Consider the following 18,060-nt stretch of genomic DNA (forward strand, 5'->3'; position numbering starts at 1 on the left):
GCTCCACCAGCCTCCGCAACACTCTGCGCACCAGGGCCACATGCTCGACACGGGTAGGCGAGTACACGAGAATGTCATCTATGTACACCACGACCCCCTGCCCCTGCATGTCCCTGAAGATCTCATCCACGAATGATTGGAAAACTGACGGAGCGTTCATCAACCCGTATGGCATGACAAGATACTCGTAATGGCCCGAGGTGGTACTAAAGGCTGTCTTCCATTCATCGCCCTCCCTGATGCGCACCAAGTTGTACGCGCTCCTGAGATCTAATTTAGTGAAGAAACGCGCCCCATGCAAGGACTCAGTCATGGTCGCAATCAGCGGGAGTGGATAACTGTACTTCACCGTGATCTGATTGAGACCACGGTAATCGATGCACGGGCGCAACCCACCATCCTTCTTCACAAAAAAGAAACTCGAGGACGCAGGGGAAGTGGAAGGCCGTATGTATCCTTGTCTCAGAGATTCGTCTATGTAAGTCTCCATAGCTTTCTTCTCCTCCTGAGACAGAGGATACACATGGCTCCGTGGGAGCGCAGCTCCTGCCTGGAGGTCTATCACACAATCTCCCTGCCTATGGGGCGGCAACTGCGTCACCCTCGACTTACTAAACGCAATAGCCAAATCCCCATACTCAGGGGGAACGTGCAATGCGGGCACCTGGTTTGGACTCTCCACCAAGGTAGCCCCTACGGAAACGCCTAAACATCTACCCACACACTGGGCAGACCACTCCATCAGAGCCCTCTCCTGCCACGAAATAGATGGGTTATGGGTACTCAACCAGGGCATGCCCAGCACCACCGGATACGCAGGAGAATCAATCAGAAATAGCTGAATCATCCCCTGATGACCCCCCTGCGCACACATCCTAAGTGGCGCAGTGACCTCCCTGATCAAGCCCGCACCCAACGGACGGCTATCTAGGGCATGAACGGGGAAAGGGACATCAACAGGAAGAAGGGGAATCCCTAAAGCTAAACAAAACTTCTTATCAATAAAATTCCCAGCCGCGCCTGAATCTACCAGCGCCTTATGCTGGGAATGAGGTGCTACCTGTGGAAAACTTACAGGTATACAGAAATGTGCAACAGAGAGCTCTGGGTGAGTGGGGCGCCTACTCACCTGGAAGGAATCCCCAGTGCGGGACCTGTCGTCCTCTCCCCTAGGAGGCCATCCCCAGCACCTAGCCGCGGTGTGTCCTCCCCGACCACAGTTGGTGCAGGGGATGGACCCCCTAGTAAGCCGACCCCTCCTCTCTCTAGCGCCAGCGCCCCCGAGCTCCATGGGGCACGGCTCGGAGGCGCTGGAGGGTGAAATGGACGGACCCCCCTCGGGATGTCCGCGGGTAGCTAGCAGGTTATCCAGCCTGATGGACATGTCGACCAACTGGTCGAACGTGAGGCTGGTGTCCCTACAGGCCAGCTCCCGACGGACGTCCTCTCGTAGACTACATCTGTAGTGATCGACGAGAGCCCGATCATTCCACCCTGCATCTGCCGCTAGAGTACGGAATTCGAGGGTGAACTCCTGAGCACTCCTCCTCCCCTGCCGGAGGAAGACCAGACGCTCCCCCGCCGCTTTCCCCTCCGGGGGATGGTCAAACACCGCCCTGAAGCGGCGGGAGAATACGTCGTAGGTTATGGTGTCTGCGTCGATCCTCCTCCACTCCGCGTTGGCCCATTCCAACGCCTTCCCGGACAGGCAGGAGATCAAGGCGGACACGCTCTCATGTCCCGAGGGCGCCGGGTGCACGGTGGCCAGGTACAGCTCCACCTGGAGAAGGAAACCCTGGCACCCGGCCGCGGTCCCATCGTAAGCCCTTGGGAGCGAGAGTCGGACTCCTCAGGGTTCCGGTGCGGGAACAGGCTGACTGGCCGATGGTGCTGGCAGGGAGGGTGGCAGTGGAGGCGTCCCCCAGCCTCGGATGGTGGTGATCACCTCCTGCAGTGCGGTCCCCATCTGCAGGATCTGGTCACCTTGTTCCCGGACCCTGTCCTCCAGCGTCGCCTGGGCTGCTGCGGCTCCTGCTGATTCCATTCATGGTGTGTTATTCTGTCACGCGTGCTGTAGGTGGGTGCAGTGGTGGAATCAAACGCAGGACACCGAAGGATAGTCCAACAGACTTTAGTAATCTCCAAACAAGGAAATAAGACTACTCTTGCCCGAAGGCGAAAATACACACGAAGGCGAACAAACAAAAGCGCACAAAACAGGTGCGTAATACTCCAACGCAGTGGAGGGAAGCTCAACCGAGCGAAATTACAACATGAAGTCCTACACACGACAGACCAAAATCAATAACACACAACACTAGACAAACACAACGAGAAACTTATAGGACACTAATTACACTAAACGAGAACAGGTGTGACAACAAACAGACAAAAGCAAACGAACATGAAACATACAACGGTGGCAGCTAGTATTCCGGAGACAACGAACGCCGAAGCCTGCCCGAACAAGGGAGAGAGGCAGCCTCGGCCGAAACCGTGACACCAGCATTTCCAAGAGAGGCTTTATCCTCTCACACTCCATAAAACAGTGAAAGATGGTTTCTCTTATATTACAAAAAGGACATCCATCTCCAACATCTGAGTCAATAACAGATACAAAAGCTGTGCTCTCCATCCTGTCATCAATGCCAAATTTTACCCTCCATGGAGTGTCTTTTCTATTTTTCAATGTATCTTTATTCAACACCCCTATATAAGTATTTCCCATTCACCTCATCCAAACCCACCTCTTCCAACCCACTCAAATCCAGTAATAACGGCTTTCTTTCTGACTGGGATATTGGGTGTAATCCCTAGTCTTGGAAATTAGACGTTTTCATCTTGTACCTTCTTCTTGTGACTATTAAGCATACCCCACTCTTCTGCTGACAGAGCCTTCCTGCAGCTTCCCAGCAGTTGTCCGACAATCCTTTCCGACCTCACCCCCAAATGTTCAGCCACCCATCTTCCATCCATTAAGGTGGGCCCAGCCATGGCCATTAACTGTTTTAAGGTGATGATTTTGCCCTTCACCAGAATCTTGGAGAAATGTGGAACAGCTGCAGTTGTACAATCCAGTCTTTCCCCATACACCAGAGGTTCCTCCAACAACCAATGTACTGACTCCGCTGAAGTGCGTCTGGACACCTTCATTATGCTCCACACCCTAAGAAGGCCTCTGTAAAACAGAGGTACTCCCTCCCTAGAAATCTGGCTACTATCAACCAAAAATAAAGCCTTCTTTAAACCTAATCCCCTCTCCAAACCACATTTTCCGGTCCATAAAGCAATCTTTGAATAAACTGAAACCGGAAAGCAGCAGCCCTTCTAGCAAGATGTACAAGACCTTGTCCCCCCTCCTCTTTTGACAAATACAAAACACTTTGTGGAACCCAATGATATTTATCCCAAAATAAATCTACAATAATCGCCTGTATCTTAGCCAGAAGGCCAGATGGTGGCTCTAAAGCTGATAACCGATGCCACAGTGCAGAGGCAACCACATTGTTAACTATAATAGTGCGCCCCCTATATGATATACAAGATAACAACCAACGCCATCTCCTCATCCTCCCTTCCACCATTTCAACCACCCCAATCCAATTTTTTTCCATTGTTCCCTCATCTCCTAGCTACACTCCAAGATACTTAAAACCTCCCTTACATAATTCCAGCCTCCCCTCAACTACCTCTTCAACCTCATATGACAAAGGCAAAAACGCTTTTGAGAACAAGATGGCCACACCCCCACTTTTTGAGTTTTTTTGACTACACGCCACTGTCCCCCCGCCCCCCCCCCCCCCCCTTCACCACCCCTTAAATTCTTCCTCTTACTCCTCGGTACTTTGAAAACAGCTGCTTCCTTTTCCATTATTTCAATCTCCTCTTGACCTCCAATTTAATTTTCCAGCACCACCTCAGCGACCGCAGTCACAATCTCACCGACTGTTTCCCCTCCCTCTTTGTTCTGATCTACCACAATTGCCCCCGTAGCCACACTGCTTTCCTTTCCTACTTTTCCAACCACATCTGCCCACCTTCTCCCTTCCCCTAACCCCTTAGCATGTTCATCCCTTCACGGTGGTGCATTAGCTGCACCAGCACTAGAGCTGCTACCGGGCTCTGCGCGCTCGGTCTCGGGACAATAACGTACTAAATGCCCCATTCTTCCACAGCCAAAGCATTTCATTGATTCAGGAGAAGCGTAGAAGACATAACCAAATCTATCAATCTTAAAACTGAACGCTAAATTCAGTTCGTCAGTGTCCTTCTTTAAAATCATATGCATTTGTCTCCTATGAGACACGACATGTTTCAGCAAAGGAGATTTGCATCCAAAAAGAACCTTCTTTATTGTAGATACAAGTTGACCATGACGAGATAACTCTCGCTCCAACACTTCATCTCTAACAAATGGTGGCACATTCTTCGCCGGATTCATAAGAGGAAATACCGACGTCTGTGTCCCCCGCAACACAACACCACACTCAACTATTGTATTCACCTTTTCAATGGAATCTAAGAATATCACTACAGCGCTATTCATCCTTGAGGCTGATTTTATGCTATCATACCCAATGATAGCACCCACTGCTAAGTTACATTCTTCCACTGAACACTCTGCCGCAGCAAGAATCTATACTCCATGCCGCCGACAACGTTTTTCAAACTCCAAACCACCGCGAGTTGCCATTGCAACCTGCCCCACCCGCTGGTTGTGCCCTCGAGAAAAACAACCTCAAATATACCACCACCCCTATACGTGCTTAATGATAGTTAGACAAGATAACCTTAAAACAACTAAACTAATCAATATATATATATATACACAGCGAAACCCAATAGAGTGAAAATAATTCCAGTCGCTCTCACAATCACTCCTGCTTCACGACTCACTCCCAGCATGCACTCCGACGTGAGAGAGAAAGAGAGAGATATGAAGAGAGAAGGAGATTTCCTGTTTGGCACGCATGCCAAACGCACACACACACACACCAATTGCACCAGCTACTTCAAAGGCCCATGTTCCTCACCCCAGGGCTTGTAGCTAAGTGTGGTGTGGAAGTAAACTTTTATCCTTTTATAAACCAATGTGAGTGTTTAGAGCTGCGTTAAAGATGTTTGTGTGTGTGTGGGAGAGAGAGGATACTCAGCTGCCTTGTTTGTGTGTGTATGTGTGTTGATGTTTGTGTGTATGTGTGTGTGTGTGTGTGTGTGTCTGTGTCTGTGTTTGTCTTTGTGTGTTTCTATCCGTGTGTGTGTTTGTGTGGATGTGTTTGCGTGTGTGTGTATGTGTTGATGTGTGTGTGTGTATGTGTTGAGATGTGTGTGTGTGGGAGAGAGAGGAAATGCAGCTGCTACCATTTTAACACTGTCATAGAATCAATTAACTACCAGGCAGAGAAAAACAACAAGCTGTCAAAGTCACACTGCAAAATTAGACATTCATCCACGTGCTCCTAACATCAAATTTCAAAGTGTTTTTGTTGCGCCTGCTGCTCTGTATTGTTCTATTTCTCTAAACGTCAATTTACAAAGTTAAGGGTTAAATTTAGGCACTCATTCCAAAGGGTTAAGGTTTGGGATAGGGTTAAAACCAATGATGTATATAAACCCTGGATTGCTGATGCTACTGTATGTATTGGCCATTGAGAGGCTTGGAAGCCACCGGTCGGCCATACTGGCACTCCCCAGTAGGAGCAGTCCTCCATAGGAATGAATGGAATTCTACAGTATTTCAATTAAACGTTTCAAGGACAAAATTACATGTATTTAAGTATTTTTGGGTTGTAGTGTAACATTCATATTTTTTTTTTCATTTGTATGTTTAGCTCACATAATATAATTTAAAGGTATGCATTAAGGTGTATGTAATAGAATAAATGTGGCAAGAATGTAGACATTAATAAATGCATTTCTATAGCTTCCAAAATATGTTTTACAACGGTGGGGGAGTGCCAAGATGGAGGCACGGTGGCTTCAACACAGCGCCCCTTATCAGTCATCTAGTGTATATATAAACCATTGGTTAAAACATCAAGTTTAGACACTCATTCTGAATGGTTAAGTTAAGGGTTAAGGTTTGGGATAAGGTAAATAAAAATAAAATAAAAATATATATATATATATACATAAAAAAACAGTGTCCACAACTGGGATCGAACACACAACCTTCTGATCCAGAGCCATGGGATTACATCTATCCAACCACCCCTTATTCACAACATGTTAGTAAAACCCAAGCCTGTTTGATGGTAATAGCGCTCACTGTTGCCCCTAGCGTCTGGTTTTGAAGGCATTTCCCGACGTCCTCAGGACTGGATAGACGTCCAATTTCGTCTTCAATCTTAAACGATCTCCCTGGAGAATAAACTCAGCAGTTCTGTGAATCTTGAGGCCTGGATAGGGTTGCACAATTCCAGGACTCGGGAGAGAATACAGAGTCCTCCAACCAGGATTTCTGGAAAACCTGGGAATTTTGGGAAAGTTACCAGATTTATGTATCAACATCAGGCCTGGATATATGAATAGTCTAGTTATAGGGAGATGTTTGGGGGGTTGGTTCTACATGGATGTCTGTCTGTACATTACATGGTTTCATACCTCATCAAGTACATGATGCTCTCTATCTGTCTGTCTGTCTGCTGCAGACGTTTCATGTTAATGAAAGTCTGATGTATGTGTGTGTATGATGTTTGTTTGATGTGTGTGTGATGGATGTGTGTTTGACGTTGGATGCTCTTAGTTGCTGTTAGATGTCTGGCAAAAGAACATGTTTTATTATCCTTGGCTATATGTCAGCTGAAGATGAGTGGGCTACATAGACAGCTTTCCTAATTGAGTGTGTGTGGGTGGACTTATGCAGGTGCGTGCTTCTCTGAATGTATTCTTTGTAAATCTGTGACTGCAGCATGTGTGTTTGTGTGAGTGTGTGTGCATGTGTGTCGGTAGATGTGGTGGGAAGCTTCAGCCATACTGAGGAGGTCCGAGAGAGCTTGCAGTGGCACAGACCCATCATGCTGAGTGTTTGTGTGTGTGTGTGTGTGTGTGTGTGTGTGTGGAGGTGTGTGTGTGTGTCAGTGTGATTGTGGAGGTGCCCACATTCAGGCTGAGAGAGAAATGAGAAGTGCTCGAGGTTTGTAGTGAGATGTTTCGTAATGAATGATTTATCAGCAGCACAGCTCGTGCCTCTCTCCTCCACACACACACGCTCACACCACACAGAAATGCCCCGTCACCATGACAGCTAGCGCTTTGAAGCTAAACTTATTATCCATTCTACTTAGCGGGAGGGAAACCCTGTCAGGTGATAGGGGAGGAGCTGTTTGAAGTCAGGCCTCCCAGCAGGTAGGAGCACTCCTAGTGATGTCACAGCAGGAAGAACACACACACACACACACACACACACATACATACACACACACACACACACACACACACACACACACACACACACACACACACACACACACACACACACACACACAGGTCCTCTACTGCTGCAGGAGTGGGTTTTAATGGGGAAAGACTGAGAAACGTTGGAGGAGAGAGAGCAGCGGGAGATGAAAGACAAGAAGGAGTATAGAGAAGAGGCAGAGAGAACAGCGATCTTGTCAGCGTTCATAATTCAATATGTTAGTGGGGTAATGAAACAGGAAAAAAAAACTCATTGGGAGAGAGAGTTCATTATCCTGGGAAGAGATAATGTGGTCCAGCTGGATAATGTGGAAACAAGCTGGATATAATTATCAATGAATATAAGCACTTTACACACCCTGATAAAGGCTCTAGCTACAGTATCTTCCTGATCACGGGAGGTCAGATGGACTTCGACACGTCATGTTTCATAAAGCACTGATAATCAAATGATTAAAGAGTAAATGCAGAGAAGTAGGCCACTGTTGGAGTAGCAGGCCTACAGAGTATGTTTCAATGGGCCCTGTGTAGCTCAGTTGGTAGAGCATGGCACTTGCAATGCCAGGGTTGTGGGTTCGATTCCCACGGGGGGCCAGTATGAAAAATTTTTAATAAAAAAAATAAATGTACTCACTAACTGTAAGTCGCTCTGGATAAGAGCATCTGCTAAATGACTTAAATGTAAATTAATTACTGTAACTCCCACTGGGGTGAGATTATCCTAGGTATGTGTGTTTACTGCCTTAACTTGGTCCTCTGTGGTCCTCTGTAGCTCAGCTGGTAGAGCACGGCGCTTGTAACGCCAAGGTAGTGGGTTCGATCCCCGGGACCACCCATACACAAAAATGTATGCACGCATGACTGTAAGTCGCTTTGGATAAAAGCGTCTGCTAAATGGCATATTATATTATTTATTATTATTATATTAACTTCTACACAAACTCCCACTGTGAAACATGTTCCTGAATTGCTTTACTCAGTAGCTTGTTAGTGGTTTTCTCTTGGAGCTGTGTGTCTGTAGGGCAGGTGTACTGACCGCTAGGCTGCTGTAGTGGAGCTGGTGTCACCACAAGGGTGCACTACAATACACTCAGAGCCATCCATAGCCATCTCTCTCTCTCTTTCTCTTTCTCTTTCTCTTTCTCTTTCTCTTTCTCTTTCTCTTTCTCTTTCTCTTTCTCTTTCTCTTTCTCTTTCTCTTTCTCTTTCTCTCACTCTCTCTTTCTCTTCTCTTTTCTCTTTCTCTTTCTCTTTCTCTTTCTCTTTCTCTTTCTCTTTCTCTTTCTCTTTCTCTTTCTCTCTCTCTCTTTCTCTGAGATGTTCTGCAATGCTGGGTTCTCTGTAAGCGATGGGGTTTGTGTGTTTGTAGAAAACATACTCACACTGGTCCCTACCTGTTGATGATAACAAGTACCATCCATAAAAAAATGAAGCGTTTGAAAGTTAACTCTGGGTGCATAATAATTTGTTTTTCTTTGATAAACAGTTTTTCGGCACATGAAAGAGCAATTTTTCAGTTTTTGGAAATCGGGACCAGGCTTTGAGAGTGTGAATGTGAGAAACCACTATGAAATTAATGTTAATTGAATTGTGATCGAGGCTCTGTTTATTCAGAGTGTAATGACTATGGTTAGTTCACATGAGAGATGAGTTGAGAGATGGGTTTGAAGGTGACAAACAGCCCAGTGACTGACATGAATGACAAAAAATGGATACATGGTATTTTGAATATGTTGTCAAAATTGTTGGTTGAAGGGTCAAATAAATTGACATGGAAGATACAACTTTAATAGCACAGTGGTGAGGCAGATGCTTTGTCTGTATTTGGGAACCTTTCTCCTCTATGGGACAGTTATTAATGACCTATCAATCCCCAGTACAACACATTGCGTAGCCCTATTATGAGACCGACTGCAGTGAGGAGCAACAGAACAGAAGCAGGCCTGTTGGAGGGTGTCTCACACCAGCCATTATTCTAGAGAGGGCATTCATTTGGTGCTAATTAGTCTTTTTCTACAGGATTTTGTGTGTGTGTGTGTGTGTGTGAGTGGAGAGAACGCTGCTCTGATTAAGTACAGTAATACAGAGCTCCGCAGACACTACAGATGTTAATTTAATGGCCTGGAACTTAATGAGACTGGCTGAGGAGACTCCAACACACACACACACACACACACACACACACACACACACTCCCCCATATCACGTTTCAAGTTATTAACAGCAACATTAAATATTATATATGGCTGTGTGTGTGTGTGTCCGCTCCAATATGTCCTGTCATGCTGTGTTTGTATAAATCCTGGTTCTGTGCGCTGGCGAGAAGGCAACAGGCTTCCACTTCAGGATTAGGGATGTGACCAACAACACTAATAGCTCTCTTTGTCTTTCTCTTTCACAGCAGTGGGAGTCACAATGCTGTTTACAATGTACTCATATTGATGAGGATGATTCAGATACTAATATATTCTCCTTCTTTTTCTCTCTCTCTCTCTTTCCCTCTCTCTCTCCCTCTCTCCCTCTAGGTGGGGTGTGTATAGCCCAGTCTCTGAAGATCCCACGTGAACCTAAGCCAGGGGAGTTTGATAAGATCATCATGCGTCTGCTGGAGACGTCCAACGCCAGGGCTGTCATTATGTTCGCCAACGAGGACGACATACGGTATTTTGTACAGCCCCCCAAAAAACACACAACTACACCTATACCTCTATAGCCTATCCCTACACCACTACATACACACCCCTGTACCCTTATACCCCGATATACCAAGTGTCGGTCGTGACTCTAGTCCTGACTCTTTCTCTCTCCCTTCCTCTTTCTCCTTCCCCCTCTCCCTACCCCCTTTCTCTCTCTTTCTATCCCTCTCTCAGGCGTATCCTGGATGCGGCCAAGCACAACAACCAGACTGGTCACTTCCTGTGGGTGGGGTCAGACAGCTGGGGCTCCAAAATCTCTCCTGTGATTGGCCAGGAGCTGGTGGCTGAGGGAGCTGTTACCATCCTGCCCAAACGAGCCTCCGTGGACGGTACAGACAGAAGCCATTTTAGATGATAGTGTTTTGAGGGGAAAGAGTTAAAGACACAGTATACCCTCAACAAGGTTGACATCACATCATACCAGATGTTTACAGGTCTGTATTTACATGTTATGTCACTCACTGACCCCTCCTCTACCCCCCTCTCCTCTCTTCTCCTCTCCTCTCCTCTCCTCTCCTCTCCTCTCCTCTCCTCTCCTCTCCTCTCCTCTCCTCTCCTCTCCTCTCCTCTCCTCTCCTCTCCTCTCCTCTCCTCTCCTCTCCTCTCCTCTCCTCTCCTCTCCTCTCCTCTCCTTCCTCCTCCTTCCTCTCCTCTGTCATGTCCCCCTTCCTGTCTTCCTTCCTCCCCATCTCCCCCACAGCATTTGACCGTTACTTCCGGAGCCGCTCTCTGTCCAACAACAGAAGGAACGTGTGGTTCGCTGAGTTCTGGGAGGAGAACTTCGGCTGCAAGCTGGGGATGCATGGCAAGCGCCCCGGAAGCCCCAAGAAATGCACAGGTAAGATAATATGGCACTGGAGCACAGGAGGATGGGTATTGGCTCAGTACAGTGGTGAAGGGTGGGTAGTGTAGGCCAGAAATAGTAGTAAAGCAGAGGAGTATGGGTAATGTAGGCTGGCAGAAGAGTTAATGCCCTATAATCATCCTTAGACAGACTACTTAATATTAACTCTGTTCACACGTCATTGAGCATGATAGCTTTACTCTCTAAGGAGAATGGTTTGTTCTATATGAACACCCTCTGTGTGCTCAGAGCTCTGTGCAAATAACATGAAATGATATGTAGAGTACAGTAGAGCCCCTTGGCTGGTCCTGCATGGATGAGTCTGGAGAGAACTGTGTGTGACAGTGTGTGTACACAGTCTGTGCAGTTTGGGCTTGTAGAACAGTGTTTGTTGGTGTGTATAACTGTGTGTGAAATAGTGTGTGACAGTGTGTGTTCACACAGTCTGTGCAGTGTGGGCTTGTAGAATGGTGTGTGTGTATCAGTGACAATGTGTGTATCGGTGTGTGTCGAAACACAGCTGATATTTTGGTTCCAAACGACATTTGGAGGTTTTCCAGTGTCTGACTCCATCACAGCTCGCTAGCCCTGTGTCCTGAAGGTCCACTTATACATGTGGTGAAGAACTGTGGCAGTCGGTGCTGTTTAAGATGAGGGAGGACGGTAATTTTTTTTCATGAGCATGGCTTTATTTCTATTACAGCATATTGCATGACTGTCATTCATATTCCATTCACCCAGCTCAATGTAACATCGCTAGGTTTAGGCTACTACATGATACTCAAATTTGCCCTATTCCCATCATGAGGTTGCTACAACCTAGCCTATGAATGAAAGTTTACAACGTAGGTGCACACAGGTCGAGAGAAAAATTTGAGGTGACAGACAGTGACACACTCAATACCGCCTTGCACACTCTTGCCTGCATCTAGCTGATCTACCGTGTAATCGTTAGTCCAACAGTTGCAAACAAGAGTTTCTATTGAACAAATTCTGTTATGTTTATCCCCATTTTGTTCCGTTTGCTTCCGTTTAAGAAACAGAAATGGCAGAAAGTACCCCTGATTACGCATAAACACAGTTCACTTTCATAGCAGCCACGTTGTATTCCTTCTTGCATCTATGCGCTCTCTTCCTCTCACCTTTTCCCTTCGCTTGTGGACTTCAATGCAAAACACATCAGCTGTATGTGACCAGGCAAAAAAAACGTTCCAAGCCAAACCATAACCACTACACACAGCCTACATCGTTGTCACCATATTAGCTAAAGTAACGTCATAGTCAACGTAGCTAATAGAACTAACGAGTTAGTAAACAAATCCGCTACAATCAAGCAGTTTAGCAGTTACACCGGCGGGCCCCGGTGGCAATAAATTAGTAAAACCAAAAGCTTACCATGACTTGGAAGAGTTCCAGTGTTGTGTTGGATAGTCATAGCCAACTAGCTAACATAGCATCCCTCTGTTTGAGCCGGGACTTTGAGTAGACTGAACTAGCTAGCTGCATTTGCTAGCTAAGTAAGTGAAAGTGAAAAAAATGACGAATTCTCTCTCTCTCTCTCTCTCTCTCTCTCTCTCTCTCTCTCTCTCTCTCTCTCTTGCTTGTCCTTCATTTTTGAACTATTGTCTTCCTCTCTCTTTGAGTCAACTACTCACCACATTTTATGCACTGCAGTGATAGCTAGCTGTAGCTTATGCGTTCGGTACGAGATTCAATTTCTGATCCTTGATTGGGTGGACAACATGTCAGTTCGTGCTGCAAGAGCTCTGATAGATTGAAGGACATCCTCCGGAAGTTTTTAATTACTGTGTAAGTCTATGGAAGTGTGTGAGAACCTTGAGCCACCTAGGTTTTGTATTGAAGTCAATATACCCAGAGGAGGACGGAAGCTAGCTGTCCTCCGGCTACACCATGGTGCTACCCCAGAGACTGCTGTTGGGGCTACTGTAGACCTTCATTGCAAAACAATGTGTTTTAATCAATTATTTGATGACGTGAATATATTTAGTATCGTTTTATCTTCCTCTGAGGAGAAACCACTGGTAAAAAATAGCAATGACTTAGAGTGAGGTCACAAAAGTTCCAAAAGAATAAAGACATTTCAAATGTCATATGATGTGCAAATAGTTAAAAGTACAAAAGGGAAAATAAATAAACATAAATATGGATTATATTTACAATGGTTTTTGTTCTTCACTTGTTGCCCTTTTCTTGTGGCAACAGGTCACAAATCTTGCTTACTGTGATGGCACACTGTGGTATTTCACCCAATAGATATGGGAGTTTATCAAAATTGGGTTTGTTTTCGAATTCTTTGTGGATCTGTGTAATCTGAGAGAAATATGTGTCTCTAATATGGTCATAAATTTGGCAGGAGGTTAGGAAGTGCAGCTCAGTTTCCACCTCATTTTGTGGGCAGTGTACACATAGCCTGTCTTCTCTTGAAAGCCAGGTCTGCCTACGACTGCCTTTCTCAATAGCAAGGCTATGCTCACTGAGTCTGTACATAGTCAAAGCTTTCCTTAAGTTTGGGTCAGTCACAGTGGTCAGGTATTCTGCCACTGTGTACTCTCTGTTTAGGGCCAAATAGCATTCTAGTTTGCTCTGTTTTTTTGTTAATTCTTCCCAATGTGTCTAGTAATTATCTTTTTGTTTTCTCATGATTTGGATGGGTCTAATTTTGTTGCTGTCCTGGGGCTCTGTGGGGTCTGTTTGTGTTTGTGAACAGAGCCCCAGGACCAGCTTGCTTAGGGGACTCTTCTCCAGGTTAATCTCTCTGTAGGTTATTACTTTGTTATGGAAGGTTTGGGAATCACTTCCTTTTAGGTGGATGTAGAATTTAACAGCTCTTTTCTGGATTTTGATAATTAGTGGGTATCGGCCTAATTCTGCTCTGCATGCATTATTTGGTGTTTTATGTTGTACATGGAGGATATTTTTACAGAATTCTGCATGCAGAGTCTAAATTTGGTGTTGTCCCATTTTGTGAATTATTCGTTGGTGAGCAGACCCCAGACCTCACAACCATAAAGGGCAATGGGTCCTATAACTGATTCAAGTATTTTTAGCCAGATCCTAATTGGTGTGACGAATTTTATGTTCCTTTTGATGGCATAGATAGAAGGCCCTTCTTGCCTTGGCTCTCAGATTGTTCACAGCTTTGTGGAAGTTACCTGTGGCGCTGATGTTTAGACCGAGGTATGTATAGTTTTTTGTGTGCTCTAGGGCAACGGTGTCTAGATGGAATTTGTATTTGTGGTCCTGGCAACTGGACCTTTTGTGGAACACCATTATTTTTGTGTTACTGAGATTTACTGTCAAGGCCCAGGTCTGACAGAATCTGTGCAGAAGATCTAGGTGCTGCTGTAGGCCCTCCTTGGTTGGGGACAGAAGCACCAGATCATCAGCAAACAGTAGACATTTGACTTCAGATTCTAGTAGGGTGAGGCCGAATGCTGCAGACTGTTCTAGTCCCCTCTCCAATTCGTTGATATATATGTTGAAGAGGGTGGGGCTTAAGATGCATCCCTGTCTCACCCCACGGCCCTGTGGAAAGAAATGTGTGTGTTTTTTGCCAATTTTTACTGCACACTTGTTGTTTGTGTACATGGATTTTATAATGTCGTATGTTTTTCCCCCAACACCACTTTCCATCAATTTGTATAGCAGACCCTCATGCCAAATTGAGTCAAAAGCTTTTTTGAAATCAACAAAACATGAGAAGACTTTGCCTTTGTTTTGGTTTCTTTGTTTGTCAATTAGGGTGTGCAGGGTGAATACGTGGTCTGTCGTACGGTAATATGGTAAAAAGCCAATTTGACATTTGCTCAGTACATTGTTTTCAGTAGGGACATGTACGAGTCTGCTGTTAATGATAATGCAGAGGATTTTCCCAAGGTTGCTGTTGACGCATATCCCACAGTAGTTATTGGGGTCAAATTTGTCTCCACTTTTGTGGATTGGGGTGATCAGTCCTTGGTTCCAAGTATTGGGGAAGATGTTAAAGAGTTTAAGTATAGCCTCTCTCTCTCTTTAAGTATCTCTCTCTCTCCTCTCTCTCTTTATCTATCTCTCTCTGCTCTCTCTCTCTTTCTTTTTCTCTTTCTTTATCCTTTATGTCTATCCCTCACTCTCCCTCCTCCCCTCTATATGGGGAATAGGTTGTTTTAGTGTTTGTAGCGTGTATCGGGCTGAATGGTTATGTGCTGTGTTATTGTAGCCAGTGTGTTTGTGTGTGTGTGTGTGTGTGTGTGTGTGTGTGTGTGTGTGTGTGTGTGTGTAGGGGATAGAGTTTTAAACAGTAAGCTGTGTGAGCAGTTTTATCTGCACCTGTCGCAGGCTGCAGGAAAATCATACACAAACAGCTGAGTCAGCAGCACCTCTTGACATCAGTATGACTGTGTGTGCTTGTTTGTTTAGTGCAACACTTTTAATCCAGGTGGTTCTCTTTGAGCTTGTGTATAAAGCTGGAACATGCCCTCTCTCTCTCTCTCTCTCTCTCTCTCTCTCTCTCTCTCTCTCTCTCTCTCTCTCTCTCTCTCTCTCTCTCTCTCTCTCTCTCTCTCTCTCTCTCTCTCTCTCACTCGCTCGCTGTCCTCTCATTTTGAAGCCACTGTAGTAGGCGCTCAGCCAAAGGTAGATAGGGGCCAGTGCTCTGGTGACTGTCCCTGGTGTGTCTGTTTATGGAGAGCCCTGTAGTGGCGTGGAGTGTCAGAGTCGATTAATTTCTAGTGCGAGAGTTCATGACCTTCGCAACATCAACACGGAAACCAATCAGCTGCCTCGGCTCGATCCTGCTGTTTGGGGTCATTGTCGTGACAGCTAGCAGAGTGTGTGTGTGTGTGTGTGTGCGTGTGAGCCCTCTCCACCCCTCTCTTGTCTTTCTGCTGAGAATACATGAATACAGTGAGCTAATGAGTATCACCCTCTGACACAACCCTATAGACCTCAATCAACACTTGTATTTACAACGTACACACACGCACACACACACACACACACCATGTTGAGAATCTCTGCCTGAAATGTCCTGGAAGTTCATCAGAGTCTTGGCTGATAACAGAGGGAACACAAGTCTCTTTTAGAGTGGTTGATTCTATATCAAAACACTGCTCACAGAAGCACTGGGGAGTAACATCTTCTTTTCTTTATTCCTGTGTGTGTGTGATGGTCTGAAGGATGGAGCCGTCAGCAGTCTGAGAGCTAAAGCTGCCTGATCCCTCAATTTATCACCCAGTTGTTGCTGCGCGGGGTGATTTCCTCACAGGGGCCTAAACGAATCCGCTCACCGGTAAACGGGATTGGCTCTGACAGAGGCAATGAAGCAGAGGTCCACACGCTGGAATTAGGGCGCAGGACAGCCAGGCAGAGAGGGAGGGAGAACACAGGCAGGCAGACAGGCAGGGAGGGAGGGAGAACAGGCAGGGAGGGAGGGAGGGAGAACACAGACAGGCAGGGAGGGATGGAGGGAGGGAGAACACAGGCAGGCAGACAAGCAGGGAGGGAGGAGATACAGGCAGGCAGACAGGCAGGGAGGGAGGGAGAGAGAACACAGGCAGACAGCCAGGCAGGGAGGGAGGGAGGGAGAACACAGGCAGGCAGACAGGCAGGGAGGGAGGGAGGGAGGGAGAACACAGGCAGGCAGCCAGGCAGCACATAAGCAAGCACGCTTGCACGAACAAACAACCTAGAATTAGGGGGCAGGAAAGGTTGATAGACGGATAGAAAGGGAACATATTTGTTGGTACACCTCTGTTTGGCTGAAGGATAAAGCACCCTTACCTCTCAGTGGGTGTTTGTGTGGACAGCAGCACTGCCACAGTTCTCCATTAAGCCCCTGTTTGTAGGATAATAAACAATCCTTGAACCAGCAAGTTATGAGAAGAGGATCATCAGTGTTCTTTCGCTCTCACAGTCACCCTGCCATCTGCTAGGGCTTTCTAATTGAGACCCAGGCTCCGTTTCGGCCTACTCCTTCTCCTCATTTAGTCCAATGATCACATCTGCCAGCCCATACTGTATCTCAACTCAAGACAAATACCCTCAATGGATTACCTGGGGCTCTGGTTTAAACTCTTTCTCACTCGAGTTGTGCTTGTGTTTGCTTAGTCACAGATGGCAGACCACTTCTTTTTGTAGCAGGCAGTGAGTGTGTGTGTCTGTGTGTACACATGCATGCGTGCATGTGTGTGTGTGTGCGCTCTTATATGCGTGTGTGCATGTGTGTGTGTACGTTGCTCTCGTTATAGATGGGGAGCAGAGCTGACTGCAGCAAGCAGGGCCATCACAGTGTGTTCAGCAGGACATCCATCAGTGTTACCTCTGAATAATGCTTCTATACTAGGAGACCACTTCTGCCACCAACACCACACTCCTATCAGCCTGGCTGCTCTACTGCTGCTGACACACACACACCTTTGAGAGATATAACTGAAAGAGTGGCAGAGAATGAGGGAGAAAGAGACTGTAAGAACAGAGCAAGAGAGAGAAGAGTGAGAGAGAGAGAGTGAGAGTGAGAGAGAGAGAGAGAGAGAGAGAGAGAGAGAGAGAGAGAGAGAGAGAGAGAGAGAGAGAGAGAGAGAGAGAGAGAGAGAGAGAGAGAGAGAGAGAGAGAGAGAGAGAGAGAGAGAGAGAGAGAGAGAGAGAGAGAGAGAGAGAGAAAGAGAGGATCCTGCCAGTTCTCTCCAGGTGAGCAGCTGTGCTCGCACCATGTGACCTGCCTGATCTTCATTAAACTAAACACAGCTTCATTAGTCACAACGGGGACAACTGGCAGCCCACAGAGGACCTGGCTTGGCTGCACACCTGTGTGTGTGTCTCCGCCTGGCTGCTCCACTGGGCTTGTACCTGTTAGATTGATGTCAGAGTCTCAGGTGCGCTCAAACACACACACACACACACACACACACACACACACACACACACACACATTCACACAAATACAGCCCACTTGTGCCTGTGACATGAGTGAGGGAGAACAACCGTTGTCCAGTAATACGATTTCACGGTCCAGCTTACTTTTAACAATAGCATTTCTCTCCGGTGGTAACGTCCTCCTCCCCCTCTCTCTCCTCTCCTCCACTCTCTTTCCTCTTTCTCTCTTTC

At 46.4% G+C, this 18,060-nt stretch overlaps 1 protein-coding gene across 1 annotated transcript in view; it reads left to right on the plus strand.

Annotated features, from left to right (window-relative positions):
• Positions 1–9,055: 9,055 nt before the first annotated feature.
• Positions 9,056–18,060, plus strand: part of LOC311140033 (metabotropic glutamate receptor 8-like) — a gene marked incomplete at its 5' end in the record, with an annotated part of 79,541 nt that continues 70,536 nt past the window's right edge. The window contains 4 exons of the mRNA XM_084175003.1: positions 9,056–9,086; positions 9,942–10,077; positions 10,287–10,441; positions 10,813–10,950. Of these exons, the coding sequence (XP_084031129.1) occupies positions 9,056–9,086; positions 9,942–10,077; positions 10,287–10,441; positions 10,813–10,950 (460 nt within the window). The remainder of the gene's footprint in view (positions 9,087–9,941; positions 10,078–10,286; positions 10,442–10,812; positions 10,951–18,060) is intronic.

Source organism: Coregonus lavaretus, assembly GCF_964263955.1.
Source record: "Coregonus lavaretus genome assembly, chromosome: 13".
NCBI classification, from domain to species: Eukaryota; Metazoa; Chordata; class Actinopteri; order Salmoniformes; family Salmonidae; genus Coregonus; species Coregonus lavaretus.